Source organism: Rhipicephalus microplus, chromosome 6 (assembly GCF_043290135.1).
Source record: "Rhipicephalus microplus isolate Deutch F79 chromosome 6, USDA_Rmic, whole genome shotgun sequence".
NCBI classification, from domain to species: domain Eukaryota; kingdom Metazoa; phylum Arthropoda; class Arachnida; order Ixodida; family Ixodidae; genus Rhipicephalus; species Rhipicephalus microplus.
Genome location: NC_134705.1, coordinates 116646076 through 116665824, shown reverse-complemented (window position 1 = coordinate 116665824; position 19749 = coordinate 116646076). Strand labels below are relative to the sequence as shown.

General features: G+C 43.2%; 1 protein-coding gene across 2 annotated transcripts; it reads right to left on the bottom strand.

Annotated features, from left to right (window-relative positions):
- Positions 1–557: 557 nt before the first annotated feature.
- On the bottom strand, positions 558–19628 carry LOC142765446 (kunitz-type serine protease inhibitor BmKTT-1-like). 2 transcript variants are annotated; one of them, XM_075866477.1, is made up of 5 exons: positions 19505–19628; positions 15770–15956; positions 5058–5258; positions 3970–4149; positions 558–877 (listed from the first exon to the last, which is right to left on the bottom strand). In XM_075866477.1, exons 2-5 carry the CDS (start codon positions 15822–15824, stop codon positions 822–824), a joined length of 492 nt encoding a protein of 163 aa, XP_075722592.1. In that variant the 5' UTR covers positions 15825–15956; positions 19505–19628; the 3' UTR covers positions 558–821. The 2 variants fall into 2 exon arrangements, with proteins under 2 accessions (XP_075722592.1, XP_075722593.1); XM_075866478.1 differs by lacking the exon at positions 5058–5258.
- Between the last annotated feature and the right edge of the window lie 121 nt (positions 19629–19749).

Sequence of the window (19749 nt, the reverse complement as noted above, 5' to 3'; positions counted from 1 at the left end):
CACCTTTATGGTAGTCGTACATCTAATTTAAGTCTGTAATGTGTGACATCAAACGTTGTCGTTAAAGGAGCACTGTGGTAGTGATCGCTAATCACCCTGATGCATTTGCGATCACGACTACTATTTTAAATGATAGTCTCGCATATTCCTGTAACAGTAGTAAGAAATGTCACTTTGGTTACAGCAATTTTTAGTAGCATTGACTGTCAAAGCTAGGTTTTGTGGACCCTTTGAATTAAATTGAACGCTATCCTTCACCGCCTTTTTTACCAAATGGTGCAATATCTTCAGAAAGTAACGAAAAATCTAACAAAAATTCAGGAACGTTTGCTTGCATGCTCCTAATCTGTTGCCCGGCATTTCCTTCAAGTACTGTAAACGCATAATGGCCCCACAAATTTTGTAAAATATGAACATACTGTGGTTGACCAAGTAAAACTGATTTTTGTTGCAAGTTGAAAAAAAAAACTAACAGTTCTACATGAAACGTCTTCTTGCAACCCATTTCACTTCGTTCTTGTAGTGGTATTTTTGCGATTAACGAGTATGCAACAACAAATGAGGGCAATAAACATCTTTTATTGATTGATTGAAGGAGATGCTGGCACACAATTATGGCGCCGGCTACTCCTTAGCCCTTGAGTGAAACTTGAACATGTATCTTAAAGTAAAAACATAAACATCCTAATCATGTAAGACTACGCATGAGTCTTTATTATGCTGGAGATACTCCGCTGAAACTTGATTTTCTCTTTTTGTTCAAGAGGGCATTATGTTTTTCATGTAGGCCAGCCAATGCCAAATGGCACTCGTGAGAAGTATTACACCATGAACTGGTATTTGAGAATGTCGCATATATATCTAGAGTTCTTGTTTCCTGAAAAAAATCAAACCATGGGGGTGAATTTATTGGCTCTCCCTTCCCTTTTACTCTCTTTCCTTTTTTCTCTATTTTGTAACATTTCCTAATTCCCAATATAGGGAAGCCAAGAAGATGTCTTTCTGGTTAGCCTCCTCGCCTTCTCCCTCTCTGTTTACTTGTTCGCTGCCTTTTCCGTGATGATTTAATATTGTGGATAAATAAATTGAGGAGGCCTACGTTGTTGACATATTTTTGAGATTGCACGAAAAACTCGCTTGGACATTCAGGTATGTTAAGCTGTTCTTAGCGCTAATTTATAAGCACTGAATATCTGCTAGTGGAGGCAAGAGCGCTAAAATGGGCGTTAACGTCCTTGTGCTAACACGGAAATAAAGCATCAGACACCGTCCTTAATTGTTGTAAATATCGTGAACCAAATGTATTGCGCTACTCTTAACAGAGGTGCGACTTCTGGCTCAATTTATTAATTCTTTCGATGGGGAAGAAATGAATTATATGTCGGCGACCTTGAACTGCCCGCCACGGTCATCTGTGCCTACGGTGCACGGCTGCGGATGCAGCCTTCGTTCTGGGTTCGATCGCGACCGAGGCATTTGAATCGGGGTAGATGAGAAATGGCAGAGACCTGTTTACTGAGCGATTTCTACGATCAATAGAAATAACTAGTTCGCCGAATCTTTTAGAGCCAAACCAGCGTTTCTCATAATAGCATTTTGGCTTTTAACGTAAAACCACAGATGACATCATAATTATTGGGACCTAAAAGTATAGATGATGTTCCAGAAATGATGTCAGTTTAAAATCAGATGGTAGTCGGAAGATTCGGCCTATGCCACGCTAACGTTGTGAAAGCTCAAGAATTTGATGTACTAAGTTTTGATAAGTCCTTAACGCGTACTCTAATTGTGCATGACATGAAGTAAGGCTGTAGACATTATTTATAGTGCTTTCTTTCTTGTTGCTGCTGATATTGCTATTTGATGCTTAAGTTACGCGCCTAATGAATCGATTCCTCAATCAATGACGGTACGAATGAAATTCAGGCTTAACCACGAACTTCGTCACTTTGTAATCGCGGGGAAGATCTTACATTCTAAGAAAGTTGAAGTTTCAAAGAAGTGTGCTTTAGGCTCTTCAGTAATTGCTGGTGTGTGTGCAAAGTACTGAATTTTGATATTTTTTTGAATATATGTTGTCGAGCAGCAAACACCGTAATTAAAACTAAGTCTTAGGAATTGCAAGTAGCTTGAGTTCCATCGTCTATGGCCCAAAGCCAAAATGTTTTAATGAAAGCAACCCACTCACATCAGATAGCGTGGCTTCCTGTTACGGTTACAAAAAACATATTTCTGCCTGCTCATGTTTTGGGACGATATATCAGTTTTGATAATATTACACAATGATACCACGTGAAAATAAAATTTTGTATGAATTCAACAGTCTTATTGTTTTACTCGTAATAGAGGGCATTGTTCTACCGCTTTACATTCGGTCTGATTCCACTTACCGGCTCTCAGTTAGCGTTGTGAGAATGACATGAAATAATAACGAAAACACAAGGACTCATTTCAGAACGTGTCCGGGAATTATAGTAAAGAGAACACAATCAATGTTTTTTTCATTTTCAAGAAGAACACTGAATAGAAAATATGTGTCTCTTTTTGATAGCTGCAGAGTAACCTGAGCCACATGTAGCGAAGCTATATATCTTGGTAAGCAATGTGTTTATCAGTGAAATATGGCCCCGTTTTGAGCCTAAATATTTCAAATTGTTCTTCTTGAACCATTCCAGAATACATGAATGCTTGAGCAGGGCTAATACATACCACCAAGACAAAAATTCTAGATGTAGAGTGGCTTTCGTTGCTTAAATGCTTCGAAGCGTGTCTGCACTCCTCCTTTATTGCTGCATTATAGCTTGGTGTACATTTTAATGTCGCATTGTATTCATCCAATAAGACGGTGTGAGCTTGCATGTGCACTTCATATAGCTGATAAGTACAAAGACATTATGAAGCTACTATATCTCCCGTTGTCATCATTGTGTCACCTTTAGTGTCCTTTGATGAGCAACTATAAATCTTGGATGTTAATGGCTCATAGAACAACGCATTGCGCGTGGACGGTTACACAAGGGCAGCACACTGTTTCATCTTTTGCCCGGTCTCTCAGCAGTCGTGGGACACAGCTCCTTGATCATTATCAAGCACCTAGCCCGCCATAATTTTTTTCTGAATGCTTGCTCCCTTCAGTCAATTTAGTATGCGCCGTCAGAAAAACTCCAAATCTGCAAGATAGTGTTTTTAAGTTATCATTATTTTGTTCCAAGAAAGAAAATGAAAGGATGTGATGTTTTGTGTGATTTTCAGTAAAAAATATGTTAACGAGTCTGTCTCTAACTACCTAATTAGTCTGCCAGAAGCCAGCTTTACTTCTTGCATGAAAATAATTGAAAATTTGGCGTGAATCATTTGCACAGTTACCTTTACGGTTGTATTCATACCGAGCGGACAAGAAATAAACTTTCCACGTCGGTCCTGGAATGCAGCACACCGAAGAATCGTCGAACATGGGTAGTGTCTCCAGCAAAGTGGTCTTATGCAGCACTACGGAGCGCAATGAAATTAATTGACCAATAACTGTTCATTGAGAAAGCCTGCAGGAATGCTAAAGCCGAGTTTCAGGCCATTTGAACAAACATGTGGCATGTGACGCATCTTTGAATTACATGTACACAATTCTGCACATGCTAAATGAAGGAGTTCAACTAGGAATGATTGCTTTTTCGACCCCTGGTATCATATATGTGAACTTAACTCTGCAGGTGCTAAGATCAGGTTAGTAGGTACTGGTCCGCAGCTTCTCCACATCCAAAAGCCAGATGGCAGCACTTGTCTTGCGCTCTTGGTTAGTGTTACTTGTCTCTCGAGCTTAGAGAAGCTATGCATACATCAAGGCACACAGCGCGAGTACTGAGCGGCTGGTGAATTGGTTTCTAGCGTTAGAAATGACTAACAAGTCAGAGAAGCTATTAGAGCGTTAATAAAGGACAATATTTTTGCATGTTTGAAGAAAAAGAAACTCACCGCTACATCTGTTCATGCACTGATAACAACTTCTGAATTTGTTCGAGTTTCCCCCAAACCCGCTGTACAGGAACACTTGACATTGGTCCTGTGTAGGATTATACGACCATGCGAAAATGCCCCCAATACCTTTTCCTTTTTCGACAGTCAAGCTACAGACTGGTTTCTCTGGAACACCACCTGCGCAAAAAAAAAAAAATCGTAGAGTGCAATAAAAATCTTAAGCAACATTTTTCTTAGCCCTCGATTTAGCAAGATGCCATGGCATTTTATCTCACAAAAGCGCATAAAACATTAGCCTCTGTCATTTTTGCGTTATATGTGATTGTTCGCGCGTCACTCTATTTTCCTGTCCTGGATGCATTATGCCATTGGCAGTTACGACGAACGACAACAAAACCAACCTGCAATATTTGTTTGAATGAACTCATCAATATTAGCGTTGTGTAATGTCGGTTGATGTTGGCAAGATGCCAATTTGAGAAAAAGTTTTTTTGTAAAAACAAGGTACAATATCGACGTACCGATTCTCGGGCATATTTTTTAGTAGTAAATATTTTCACGTTACGCGCACTTGATTACACGCTAATTATCAGTATTGACAAATATGTGACTCAAAAGTTTGCTAATTGTTATTTGCAGCATTACTACTATTGTTTATTCTTCGACAGAAAACGTGCGATACTCTCCTGATACGTCAGTTTGATAACTGCAGATCTGCTTTGCTTTCTTCCTTGTATTTATATGCTGTCATGTTTATTTGATTTTTCTATTCGTTTCTGGTTTTGTACATGCTGTATAATAAGTATTTATTACTGAAATGAACTGCAAAGTTTTGATAATCGAGAACTTTTTAATATATTTATAGTTTGCTTAGAAATGTTGTAAATCTGAATATTTTCTAATATTTATCACCCAACATAGTAGGAGGCCTAAGTGTAGAGAGCGAATGGGAATATGAACGATTATCCTATTAAGAATATACCTGACGCGGATAGTTTTTGATGCTTTTCTACATTGACCTAAACGCCGTGCTTTCCCAGATAGCTGGATAGAAACGCTCTAATATAGGGAAGGCATTCACTTACGTAAGCACCAGCGTTGGCACTGTCCTTCCGAAGAAAACCTGTTTAGGTTGCCGTTGCATCCGCCGAAGGTGAAAGCCTTGCATTTACGGCTCTCAGAATCAAAATACCACGAAGTAAATGGACCTCTCCCACATGTGTTCCCTGAAGCTTTCGGCTTCAAGCAGTAGCTGGGGGTTTTTAGACTTGCCCCTATCAAATGAGCTAGAAGAATGAAACGATTGACATCATTAGAGAACCTAAATACTGCAGGACAAGCAAGTAGGAACTTGAAACTCTAGACTAAACGCAATCTCTGTGGTGCTGAAGGCCACGAACAGAATTTACATCATAAGCATGTATAAAACACGACCAGGAAAGACATTATTTGAAATACTTCTTACTTGTATCTATGTTTTGAACTTTTGATACTTGTAATATAATACGCAGTGCTACGCAGAACCAAAAAAATATTTTTCCCAACTTGTACATTCCGCATGTAGATCATGAGTGGCTCAGAAACTCATATTGAAATAAAAAAAAAGCTTGTTCTTGGTTTTTGAGATGGTATCGCTGTGAGTCCTTCCATGTTGAAAGTTTTTAGTTTCATCTTCGTTATCATGGTTTCTTGAACCTGCAATTCAATCTTAAATACTGTGCGCTTTAAATGTGCATACATCCATTAGTCTCTGTAATGTAACCCCCCGTACTCCCAGACGCAGTAATGCAAGGCAAGGTCCGCATTTCAGTAGGATCATAAGTATGCTGACGCCAAAGATAGAGCTCGACATCATGGAGCTGCGTCATTTAATTACCTCTTCCGTGGCTGTCTGTACCTAAGTGTCGCGTACAGGTTCTCAGTTTGAGCAGCTTGCAACAGCCTCCAAAAAATGAGTTATTAACTTATGCCGTATACCTGTTCAGTTAATATTGCAAATAGGTGTAACTGAAGTAGGTGGTAATTACATGTGTTAAAGTACTCGTGCTTAAAATATTTCTTGGCCTCACTGTATTACTAACGTAAACTATACTGTATTTTGTTTGAGTTACATTTACTTTGATATAGAACATTTGTATGTCGAGCTTGATGATGATGTTGAGTAAGTCTTCATTTCGTCCAGAGAAGGTGCAGCACAGACCTCACGCCACCCGGATAGTGCCACGCAGGCAGCGTCAAGCCGAGCTTGGAGGGCGAATCATGTGAACTCTGGGTGTTGTGCATTGTTTAATTTTGAGGACATTGCGCCAAATCTTCTTGAATATGGCAACTCCACATTGAAAACAAGCAAACGAAAATACAAGTACAATGTTTTATATAGATTAACGGATGCACAAGGTATTTTTGTACATGACATGGTGTTCTCATATACTCTAATATTGTCACGTCGTCCAAACAGAGGTCTTGCCGTAGAGATTAAGACACCGGAAGCAGGTCGGTCTTTCTAATAGGACGCACAAGCGAGTTCTTTGGTTTTTCGTTAATTTCATAGTGCTTCATGGCACATGCACAACTGCCATCGTCTTTCTTGTTCAAGCACGTGACATTTGCTTCCCTCCGAAAGAGGCATCGTCCCGATGCGTAACTTAGGCACCCTACCTGGCGTATGAAGTGGTCGCGTCAACACAGTAACCGGGAGCTAATTAACTCGATAAACATGGTTTCATACGCATGACGTGCACGACTTCGGGTAAATGCTTTTGGCGCTTAGAACTACAGTCAGTGCCGGGAACAACTTCGTAGTATACGTCGTTCAAGCGTCGCGTGACACTGTATAGGCCAAGGTACCGTCTTAGTTGTTTTTCAGAGAGTCCACGTCGACGTATCGGAATCCATACCCCGGCTTTGACACCTGGTGTGTAGCTAATGAACTTGTGCCGGGGGTCATAACGTTGTGCATCTTGATGCTGTTGATCACAGATGCGCACACGCGTGAGCTGTGTGGCTTCCTCGGCGCGCTGAGTGAATTCTTCGGCGTCTACATGGATGTCGTCACACACATGCCAGCGTTGCCGGGACTTCGCGACCACAGATCATACTGAAAGGTGTCATTGCAGTGGTTTCTGTTCGAGCGGTATTATAGACAAAGGTCACGTACGGCTATATCTGATCCCAGTTTTTTATGTTCCGTGTCAACGTACAGGCTAATCATGCCTGTGAGTGTCCTATTGAAGTGCTCTGTCAGTCCGTTTGTCTGCGAACAATAGGCAGTTGTTCTCCGGTGAGCTGTACCGCTGAGTCTGAGAACCGACTCCAAAAGCTCTGCAGTGAAGGAAGATCCTCTGTCTGTGATCACTGCTGTCGGAGCGCCATGCCGAAGGAAGATGTTTTCGATGAAGAACTGAGCGGCTTGTGCTGCTGTGCCGCGCTTCATAGCTTTAGTCTCCGCATAACGAGAGAGGTAATCGGTGGCCACAATAATCCATCTGTTCCGGCTTCTGGAAGTCGAAAGGGACCCAGGAAATTCATTCCAATCTGGGTGAGCGGCTTCGCTGGTGCTTATACTGAATGATATAGACCAGCTGGCTTGCTGGGAGGCGCCTTGCGTCTTTGGCAGTCTGTGCAAGTTAGCTCATGATGGCTAACAGCAGCAGGTAACTTTGGCCAGTAGTACTTGTATCGTAGTCGGCATAATGTACGGGTGTAGCCTAGATGACCAGAAGTTGCATCATCATGGTACGCTTTCATAATTTCTTTTCGAAGAGAGGCAGACACGACCAGCAAGTGCGGGTTGCCAGTTGGTGGGAACTTTTTCTTATAGAAAACATCGTTTCGCAAGCAAAAAGATGGCAGTCTTCTAGCAAATAACAGTGGCACGTCTTGACGTCGTCCTTTTAAATATTGAATGAGTGGTAACAGCTCGAGGTCACTGCGCTGCTCTTGTGCAATAGTGGCCGTGTTGACAACTCTCAATAATGCCGCGATGTTTTCATCATTATGAGCGATAGTCTTCACTGGCGACCGTGAGAGACAGTCGGCGTCGGTGTGCCTCTTCGCAGATTTATAGATGATGGTCATGTCGAATTCTTGAAGCCTTAGGCTCCAGTGCGTGAAACGGCTAGATGGATCTTTAAGGTTGGTGAGCCAGCATAATGAGTGATGGGCGATATTTGTATCGACCATCACTCGTCCATATATGTATGGACGAGTGATCGACCATTTCGTCCATGGACAATATGGACGAAATTCGATGACCACCCACACCACGGTGAGACACTCCTTCTCGGTAGTCGAGTAGTTCTCTTTCGTGCGAGAGAGAGTTCTGCTGGCGTAGGGAATTACTCTTTTACAGCCGTCCTGCCACTGCACCAAAATGGCACCCAGACCTACATCGCTGGCGTCAGTGTCAAGTGCTGTAGGGGCTTCCTGGTCGAAGTGCGCAAGGACTGGAGGTGTTTGCAGGCGTTGTCGTAGTTCATTGAATGCCATTTGCTCGTGTTCACCCGAAAAGAATGGGACGTCCTCATGTGTGAGAAGTGTCATTGGTGCAGCATGAGTATGATGTTTGATGTTTTGTGACGCAAGGGCCACTTCACGGCCAAAGAGCGCCAATTCATCTTACTAAAAATATGAACAATGATTGTGATAAGCGGCTGTATAAGGGCCATAAGATTCCTCGCGGTAAGGTGGGTAAAACATACAGGTAATAAAATCATGACCACGCCGTGAAAGGTGTGTGTGGTGTGAATAGGTGACAAAAGTTGGTGATAATGAAAAACGATGGTGGCCATGTATGGCATTAGCACAATACCTCACTCGTTCATACCCTTGCGTCCAAGGGCCGTGAGGCAAGTGCTTTCTTGTGTAGCCACCGCAGCAAAAACCTCTATGGAGATGTCGTGCTACGGAATGCCCGGGTATAGGATATGAAAGTTATGAATTTCTTTTAAAAACCGTAACAATGATTGATGAATAAAAAGCGGTTCCCTACCGACGAACATTGCAGGGTGTAAAGGTATATGTTGTCGGTAGGGTAATGGAAAATGTTGTTTTCTTAGAGTTTGTGAGTGTTTGCACTGGTTTAACATGTGAAGGACTGTTAACGCTTCACCTCATCTGGCACGCAATGGTGGATCGCCACCGGACAAAAGATATGTGTGTGTCGTGTGTGTCCTATCCTGAGTCTCGTTAGTATTACCTCTGTATGATGCGATTTTGATACTGGCAGCCAATGACCAAGGTGTGGCTTAATAATGTGTAGTTTGTTTTGTGTGTGTTTATCCAACTTGCTCTGCCAGTAGTCCCTGAGGTTTCGTTTGAGAGACGGCTTAAGATCAAGGGCCGGGATTGATATGGGTGTAGTGGCAGTGCTTTCGTGGACGGATGCAGCAAGCTGATCCGCCATCACGTTGCCTTGGATCTCACGGTGCCCTGGCACCCAGCACACTACAACATGTTGTTTGAGTGTGTAGAGTGTGCATAAAGTGGAGTAAAGTGAGATGAGGACTGGGTTTTTGTTTTTTAAGATTGTGCAGAACCGTTACCACCCTGAGGGAGTCCGTATAAATTACTGCTATTTCTATTTGTAGTTGTTTGATTTGTTTAGCTGCCACAAGTATCAGGTAAGCTTCCGCTATGAAGATACTTGTGCCTGGATGTAGAGGGCCAGCATCCGAAAAGGAAGGGCCAACAGCAGCGTTGGACACAGAGGAGTTAGACTTAGAGGCATCGGTAAAGAACTCAGGACGTGTGTATTTGTGTTGAAGTTCCAGGAAGTATGTTCGGATATGGGCAATAGGCGCACGTTTTGTAACTTCTAGGAAAGGCACATCGCAGTCTATAGTCTGCCACTGCCACGGTGGCGGGTATGCTACAGGAACCATCAAACTGTGTTCAAGTGACACTCTAGTTTCATCAGCTAGACCCTTCAGGCGATCATAGAAGGGCTGCCTCATCAAAGGCATGTTTTGAAACAGATTGGAGCTCGACAAATCATAAATAGTAGAGTATGAGGGGTGCTTCTTGTCTGCTTTCACCTTAAGAAAATATACAAAGGACATGTAAGTTCTTTGCAGATGAAGCGGCCACTCATTTGACTCAACGTTAAGGCTGTCTACAGGGCTGGTGCGAAAAGCAACCGTAGAAAGGCGGTGCCCAAATGGTGCACAGGATCCAGCATCTTCAAAGCACTCTGAGTCGCAGACTGATAAACAACGGCCCCATAATCAAAGCGTGTGCGAATGAGGCTCCTATACAAATTCACGAGAAATTGCCTGTCGCTACCCCACGCAGTACGTGACAACACTTTCAGAACACCCATGGCTTTTATACATTTTGTTTTTGTATACTTAATTTGCAGTATGAAGGTTTGCTTGTGGTCTAAAATTAGGCCTAAGAATTTATGCTCGGCATTAACAGACAGACGTTGACCATTCAATTGAATGTCAGGTTCTGAGTGCATACCTCTCTTTCGGAAGAACAAGACACATGTGCATTTTTCGGGGTTCAGTCGGAATCCATTTTCTTCTGCCCGTTTTGAGATCTTGTTCAAACCTAGCTGAACCTGCTGTTCAAACATTGCCAGGTTGCATAACTTAAAGCCAAGCTGGACGTCATCGACATATGTACAATAGAACATGTTGCGGGGGACGGACAGGTGCAAGGAATTCATTTTGATAATAAAAACTGTACAACTAAGTACACCGCCTTGCGCTACTCCCGTTTCTTGAACAAATGTTTGGGAGAGAACACTTCCCATACGCACACGGAAAGTCCGATTGGATAAGTTACTCTCGATTATGGAAAGCATTCTACCGCGCACACCCAAATGAGACAAGTCTCTTAATATGCCAAAACGCCATGTTGTGTCGTAAGCCTTCTCGATATCGAGAAACACAGAGAGGAAGTATTGTTTGTGGACGAAAGCGTCTCGGATCTGTGCCTCGATACGCACCAGATGGTCGGTGGTGGAGCTACCCTCTCGAAACTCACATTGGTATTGGTCAAGCAGATTGTATGTTTCAAGGAAATATAAAAGTGCGCGGTTAATTATTTTTTCAAAAAGTTTACAAAGGCAGCTCGTTAGTGCGATTGGCCTATAACTTAAAACTGAGGAAGGGTCCTTGCCCTGTTTCAAAATAGGGATAACAATGGCCTCTTTCCAGGAAGTAGGGATAGTGCCAGAAAGCCAGATAGCATTGTATAGGGAGAGTAAAGTTTTTAACGTTTCAAGCGGCAGGTTTTTCAACATTTCATACATGCAATGGTCGTGGCCTGGGGCAGAATTACTGCAGGAGTTTAGTGATTTTGGTAGCTCAGCTAAGTTGAAAGGTTGGTTGTATGCCTCGTGATTTGTACATTTGTTTTCCAGCTTCTACTTTTCTATTTTTGCTTTATCTATGAAACGCTTCAGTATAGTGCGACGAGCTAGAGACCTGCTCGAAGTGTGCACCGAGGAAAATCACCTGATCTTCCAGGCTGTCACCCTGTGTGTTTACTACTGGGAGTGAATGCACTTGCCTTCCTGCTATTCTACCAACCATGTTCCAGACTTTAGCCTCTTGGGTATATGAATTAATCCCCCTATAAAAACCTTGCCAACTTTATTTTCTGGTCTGCCGACGCGTTCTCCTGGCCTGAGACTTCATTTTCTTAAAATTGGCAAGATTCTCGTCTGTCGATGAAATCCGAAGCAACCTCCATGCTTTGTTTTGCTGCCTGCGTGCATTTCGGCACTATGAGTTTCACCATGGCACACGTCGTTTTCCAAAGTGTCCATTCGTTTGTGGTATGCTTTTTGTTGCTGCACCAATCAGAGATGCTGTAAAGTAGTCGACAGCCGCCTCAATGCTTAAAGGGCATATGTCACGCCAACTTAAATGAGTGATGGTGTAGAACTGTTCTCAGTTGGCTTTGCTTAGTAGCCATTTCGGAACCTAGGGCGGGCATTCAGTTGATGTAGATATGCTCCAAACTACGGGGAAATAGTCCCTTCCGTAGGAATTAGTCATGACTTTTCAGTAAAGTAGAGACACAAGCGATGGAGATACTATGCTTAGGTCTATGGAAGAGTAGGAGTTACGAGCAAGATTATAATAGGTTGGTTCTTTTTTATTTAGGAGGCCCGCGCTCGATGAGAGCAGGAACTGTTCAATCAGTCGGCCTCGCGCGTCGCAACGAGAGTCACCCCATAGCCTGCTATGCGCCTTAAGGTCTCCAAGGAGAACATAAGGCTCCGGAAGTTCATCATTTAAAGAGTGTAAATTACGTTTTTGCAGCTGATAGCTAAGAGAAATGTAATTAGTGCATATTGTGATCAGTTTACCAAAAATAACCGCTCGAAAAGCCACTGCCTCAAGGAATGTTTGGAGTTGTAAGTGTGTGCATGCAACCCCTTGATTCACTATAATGGCAACACCTCCGGTTGATGTCATGGCATCATCACAGTCCTTTCGGAAAATAACGTATTTACGAAGAAAATTTGTGTGTTTTGAATTAAGGTGTGTTTCTTGTACACACAGCACTTTTGGTGAGTCTTCGTGTAAAAGTTCCTGGATGTCGTCAAGGTTTCTGAGAAGGCCCCTGACGTTCCATAGTATAGTTTGAGTGTTCACGGTAAATGTAAAATAGTGCTGTGTGTACGAAAAGCGAGTGGCTGTTTAGACGGGAAGTTTGAGTTCACGTAACAGGGTGGTCACCAGGCTCTGCTATCTGCTTTTTTGTTTTCTTGGCGCGCTCCAAGGAGCCACGCCGCTCTTTCGGCACCAAGGGTACCGATGTGTCCATTGCCTCCTCGGAGGCACTGGATGCCCGCACGTGCGGGCTGTTAGTTCAAATTTTGGGCCTCGCCTGGTGAGGTGAGGCCTTGAGACCTGAGGATTCTGGAGTCTCTAGTCTCTGTTTGGGAGTAGGTGTTGTAGCCTGGACTACAGCCGCCTTGGGGGCAGGTGGCACAGACTACGGCTCTGTATACGCGGGCTGAAGGAGTGGCGCGGGCTGGTGCGACACTGCCCCCCCCCCCCAACGTGCCGCATCAGCATAAGATGTGTTGTATAAAGGAGAGACCCTCTTCCAGGCTTCCTTGAATGATATATTTTCCTTGACTTTAAGAGTGATTATTTCTTTTTCTTTCTTCCAGTTAGGACACGAACGCGAATACGCGGCGTGTTCCCTGTCACAATTCACGCGGTGAGGCGTAGTAACACAGTTATCAGATGGGTAGCCGTGGCTACCCCCTCTTGCACAAGTTTCCTGACCCCCGAAGATCTGGGAGCCATGACCAAATCGTTGACATTTATAACACCGTCTTGGATTGGGAATGTAGGGACGGACAGAGAGTTTGATGTAGCCTGTGTCTATAGATGAAGACACTGTGCTAGATGCGAAAGTCAGTATTATATGTTTGGTAGGTATTTCTTTGTTGTCGCATCTGATGACGATTCGTTTCACATCCGTGACATTTTGCTCTTTCCACCCTTCAAGCAGTTACTGTTCAGACATTTCAAGAAGGTCTGCTTCTGAAACAACTCCGCGTGAGGTGTTAATTGATCTATGAGGTGAAACAGATACTGGGATATTACCAAATGCTACGAGACTGCGAAGTTTTTCATAGTGATGTTTTTCAGGCAGCTCAAGGAGAAGGTCTCCGCTAGCCATCTTTGTAACCTTGTATCCTGGGCCAAAGACCTTAGTCAGAGATCTGGCAACAAGAAATGGCGATATGGCTCTGGCTTGTTTTGCTGGATTTTTGCTGTGCAAAACATAGAATTTTGGAAAGCATTGTCTGAGTTGGCTGAAAATTGATATTTCATCGGTGCGCCCCCTCTTAAGTGGAAGACGATCTAGGAGACGGGGAAATGCAGGTGTTCCCACAGTAGTGTTGTTTTTTTTGGCAGCAATGGCGACCACCCACCATGGAGTCCAACCAGGGGACGCTGAAGCCCTTAATAGCATAGGGCTGCAGATGCCAGCCGTACATTGCCACTATAACCAAATATAACTACTTATTGTTGAGTAACTACACAAGGTTAACACTGGCCACCAGAAAAATTGGAAGTAAACAGAAGAGAGAAGTAAACAGGAATGACTAAAAGTGAGAGATAAAGACGAATTTGTAGGGGAGAGAGATAGGAAAAGGTGACTGCCGATTTCCCCTGGGTGGGTCTGCCCAGGGGTGCCATCTACGTGAATCCGGGGCCAAAGGGGTGTGTTGCCTCTGCTGGGGGGCCTTAAAGGTCCAATCACCTAGCGTCAACTCAATCCCCAGGATCCCCTTTTCCCCGGACACGGCTCAGCCACGTATGGCTAGGCGTGGGAAGGAGCCAAAACTCCCCTATTAGCTCGGGTCCATGGTGTCGCTACACACCAAACGCCTGCTTGCGCAGGCGCCCCTGCGGGGTCAATGGTGCCGCAATAGACGAAAAGTGGAGGTGCTGGAGCCTACAACCTTACACAGGACAGTCTTGCTCTGGCCCGTTCACCTAGTCCAGAGACTCAGCCCCTCGTCACGACTCCGGTGCACCGATTCAGTCGGTGCCTTCTAGGTCTAAGTCTGGAGTTCGCACCTGTTCCTCCTCTTTCCAGCATTGCAGCTCCTACGACATCCACGGCTATCCATCCATCATAGACCACTCTTCTCTCACAGGTGGCTCTTGAACATCCTCGCGTTTCTGAAGTTTTCTGTGGGGAAGAGTACTAGGATGTCGAGGACTGGCTCGAACAGTTCGAACGGGTCGCTGTTTACAACCACTGGAGAACACAGAACAAACTTGGTCATGCATATTTTGCATAGGAAAATAGCGCTCGCACGTGGTACGAGAACCGCCGGGCTACATTCCAATATTGGGAAGATTTCCGTCGAAAGCTCCTCGCTGCATTTTTGAACTTGGACCGATGGGACCACGCACAGCAACTAGTTGAGACCCACGTAAAAAACCCAACGAAACAGCCGCCATGTACGCAGAGGGTATGATCTGTCCGTTTCGACGAGCTGATCCTGACGTGCGCGAGGCAAAGAAGGTGCGACACCTAATGCAGGGTGTTAAGGAACCAGTGGGCATCGGACGCAAGCCACCTACAACAGTCTATGAATTCATAACAGAGCTGACGGTCATCGGGTGCGCACTGTAACAACGTCGCCGGCATGTTGACCACCTGTCGAACCACATGGCAGTAAGTGCTGCTGCTCAGAACACTGCCGTATGCGAAAGTTCCCTGCGAAAAATGATCAGGAAAATACTGCGTGAGGGACTTCAGGCCCTCTGCGTTCCCCCTAACCAGCACCTCCACCAGTGTCACGACGTCAGACAGAGGGATTGCCGCAGAGATTGAGACACCAGAAGCAGGGCCGTGTTTTCAATAGAACGCGCAAGCAAGTTCTTCTTTTTCGTCTATTTCATAGTCCTTCATGGCACATGAACAATTGCTAACGCCTTTCTTGAGCAAGCACGTGACGATATATTGCCCTGATTACGTGTGCCATATTCATAGCAATCGTCCCTGTGAAGATCTTTTATGAAAGTGGTGATGACTCACTTGTATGTATTACATGCAAAGTATTACGCGCATAGCGACAAAATTCAACATCCTAAGTGTGCTTCAGATTGACAAGCTATAGATTCCGCAATTCGCCTGAAATCATTTTACTTCTGCGAAATTCTCCTGCACTGATGTACGTGGTGCATAGACTGTACTTTTCAATAGAAAAACGCGAAGAAACATTGATGTTATAACAAATTATTTTAAAATTTCTCATCAATTCGTTAGTTCCATGGACACAGCATCTAGTCGAGCAACTTACCATAAATGTGGCAGAATCTAGCAAAATACACAAAAAGTACAGGTGTGCTCTTCATGCTTAAGAATGTGCTCTTCAAATCTGTGGATGTCAAGCTTCAAGATATCATTTAAAGATGTGGCCTTTAGGCAGCAGCAGCCAGAAGAGCAAGGCACCAATTTTTTCAAGTTTCTTTCGTATAGGAATATACCTGTAATAAATATTATGTTTTAAATGGACGTAATACAATCTTCTGCTTATAAAACACTATCAAACAGTATGGTCATGCTTATGATTGTTGCAGCATATACTAATGTACAATATCTCAGAAGGTGAGATCACTGTCCAAAACAATTGAAAAGCAATACTATCAACGCTTTGTTTTGCAAGAAGATATTGTTACAGAACAGATAGATACCTATGGTGTATTCATTACACATGTTCGGCAAGTATATTTTGTGCACGCTTGTCTCACTTCATGTTACACTTTGAATCTCGTGAGAAGTGAGAGGCACAGGAATATTCCGCAACACTGCCAGTTTTTTTATTTGAGTCATTTTTGTTTTTGGAATATGCCTACACACTTAATGTTAATTATATATTTGCGTCAAGTAAGAAAACAAGCCACCAGGTAAAGAAAGGGCATATTTCACTACAATAGGGGTTGTATATTGTGCCTAATCCTCTGTATCTGTACGTAATGCTTTCTTTTACACGTAAGTCTCACTCACATTAGTTTGTAGAACACTATTACGTGTTCTAGTTAGAAATGTATGCGCACATAGGCACACGGATGTCTAGGAACGAGCCAGCACATTATAACATTGCTGTCGCTATGACAATTGCTTGAATATTTAAAAAAATTAAATTTCAACGAGAAAGCAATTCCTGTAGTAAGCATAGCTTCACTGAAATTTGTGTTCTTAGTCACTGTTGTCAGACGTTCCACTCTTCTGGTCATTTTTCAAAGTTTTCTTATATATTGTTACTGACATAGCGTTGCGATAGTGTGGAGATATTTTCCTTTGTGCCGAATGTCAACGTGCTTGCCTTTTGTGCTATTTGTAAGTGTTGTACGCAAACAAGTATTGATTGCACCACCTAGAGCAGCATGACCACTGCTGTGGAATGCTGTAGCTTCATGGGTGCACTCGCATGTACATGGTAGAACTGAATGTTCTATATTTGTTCCAGAGCGAAGCTCTTAGGCTGTCATTTCTGCATTGAGCAGTGTCATCGTTAGTGTTGTCGCCGTCGATGTAACTAATAGAGCGAACGACGACGAAAAAGAGAGAACACCGAGTCCGTAGATTTCATAGGCCAATAGCCTCTAACTCCACTTTTTTTCTTCCTCTATCAAGCACGCCAATCTCTCATTCGGGGCCCCTACTCATGCAGGGACGGTACTTGCACTCCATCTGGCTTTGCTTGGTCCGTATTTCACTTGATTTGGGGTGCCTGAACTGCACTGTATGGTGTTTGTAGCGCTCGAGCGCTGAAAGTAGTATGTAACGATTGTTACATTGCTACAACCACGAAGAGCGAGAACCTCAAACTATAGTGGTGTTGCTCCTACACCAAGTAGCGCTCAGAGTTTGCCTTAAGGACGATCGGGATCTTCGGTGTTTTTTTCATATGTAAAACACCTAGTCAGGTATTGACATCAGAAGTGAACAAGTGCGATGGGTGCATGGGTCCTTGATGGCTCCGAAGACTACAATATAACCGCGGAGCATACGGAACGCCACACTTCTTTCATCTCAATTAAAATGGTGTGTTTTGGGAAAAACAGTTCCCACTCAATATACACAAATCTTATGTCATAGGCACTGCTCCGAAGGCCACCGAATAAGGACTGCGATTCCGGTTTACCATGCATGGAAACAGATATGCCATCCCTTTAGACTCGAGGGCGAAAGGCGTCTTCTTCCTATTTTGTCTGGATCATGACATTGAACTTCCAAGTATCCTCCAAAAATTTTGGCAACAAACGTAATTTTGTAATGCATTCAGGATGCAATACAATTCATTAGGGTCATTAGAACTTCCTAAATGAGTAGATGAAATTAAGGACAGGACTTCATAAAAGGTGTTCTAGTGCCGCATTGCGTCATCTATAATACCTAAGGCATGTTATCTATTTCGCACTGGTGTTGTTTTTTTAATTTCAAAAACACCAACATTTGTTTCGCAATGCCTCGTTTATCCCCCAACGCGCATGACGTGAACGAATATTTTCCGATAATGTGGTGTATAAAACAGAGACGCTTCATTCAAAGTTAGATACTACGTAACTGAACCTCCCCGAGTTAGTTTAAAGAGCTTTTTAACTTGGTGTTAGGCGCACTGGGGCAAAAGTCACACAAGTAACTTCACAAAGCACATAAATAAAGAACGAGAATAAATACTGGCCTAATACGTTTACTTCAGCCCAAATACTGGTATAATATGTTAATTCTGGCCTGTACACTGGACTATATTGTTGACGAAACACGTTGCGTACACGAAAAGACGACGGAGTGCAGAGCTAAGTTTTCGAATAGAGGAGTATTACGTACTGCTGTGATAGACCCAACATTAGTTCAGAAACTACTTAGATGCGTTGCATAGGCAATGTAATTCTTGCCATGTATAGAGATTGTAAGTGCCATTATAGCGTGCCTTTGAACAGCGTTTAAATAGCCCCCTGCCACACCTGCACGACTCGAGAAGTGCGTGCCTGCAGCTGTGCACACTTGAAAGCGAAGGCAGGTGCAGTTACAGAAGAACGCGAACGAATACAAAGCCGAGGTCGAGTGCGAACTACTGCTGAGCAGAGCATGCTACGAAGGTTTACAATGAGTGTCGCCCATCTTCAGCAACTTTTGTTTGACTTTCCTTTAGGCTCTCCGAGGAGTCTGTGATACTTATTGCTGATTTGGTAACACTACCCCGGCTTTTACTAGATGCGAGGCGTTGACACGGCTTGCGTAGGCTCACGACGCCACAAAGCAGCGCTCATCTTGTTAGTTCGTGGTGTGAAGAAATATGTATCATAGACGTGCGCAGTAACATAATAAACAAGAATATTATGCACATGAAAGCTACTAACATACGGAGAAACATAACAAAGAAAATAAACATCTGCAAGAACATGTGCATGTCATTTCGCGAATATATATTCATCTATGAATAGCGTAACTCCCCACATGTGCTGATTTAAATTTACGAAGATATTCACCACAGTTTTTGTAATGAAAAAAATGCTATTGGGATGTAAAAACAGTATTAATCGAATTATGATTCATTACTTTTGATCTAAACCTGCTCAATTTTTTTATTGTAGCATATTTCACAGTACTTCTTTACGATAACAACATTGATAACAATAGCCGAATTTCCACCGTACACCTTTCAACGGACGTTAAGGCAGAGCCCGAACAATGCAATCTTCTTTTTCGTCTATGCCCTCTTTCTATGAATGTGTAAAGTGCATGCGCTCGATGCTGCATGATTCCAGGAAATGATGACGTGAACCTCACACTGCCTCTTTATCAACCTGATATAGTAAGGCTTCGATGGTGCGCCCACACTTTTTACTCATCATTGAAGCCTTATGCAATCCGCACCTAATAAAACTGTAACATTTCGCGCATATATCACAAGTGCGCAGTGGAAATGGTGGCAGCACATTTGCTACAGTTAGGCTTACGATATTGGTGATTTTTTACTGCTATGGTTGCTGTCGTGTCCAAATATATGAGTCCACTAAATACTTACGTGTACTTTCCGCGAAGATAAGCTTGTTATCGCATCTTCTGTGGCTACTTTTGTGCTGCTGTAATTGTGACAGTTTCTCGATTCACTCTTTCAGCGCAATCTAGGAGGCAATGTTTTGAGCGCAGCAAACGTTATCATTTTTTTCAATATGAAAATATGAGGCAGCGTCTCAAGAGGACACATCAATAAAATACTTGACTGAAAAAGTCTATTGTCGTATTTAAAATACACAAAAATTCTTTCTC

Coding starts and splice junctions, on each gene's coding strand:
- LOC142765446 (XM_075866477.1), bottom strand. CDS start 15,824: ATGAAGAGCACACCTGTACTTTTTGTGTATTTTGCTAGATTCTGCCAC. Junction 4,150..5,057: donor GTGCCAACGCTGGTGCTTAC/GTAAGTGAATGC, acceptor TTTTTTGCGCAG/GTGGTGTTCCAGAGAAACCA. Junction 878..3,969: donor GTGCATGAACAGATGTAGCG/GTGAGTTTCTTT, acceptor GATTTTTTTCAG/GAAACAAGAACTCTAGATAT.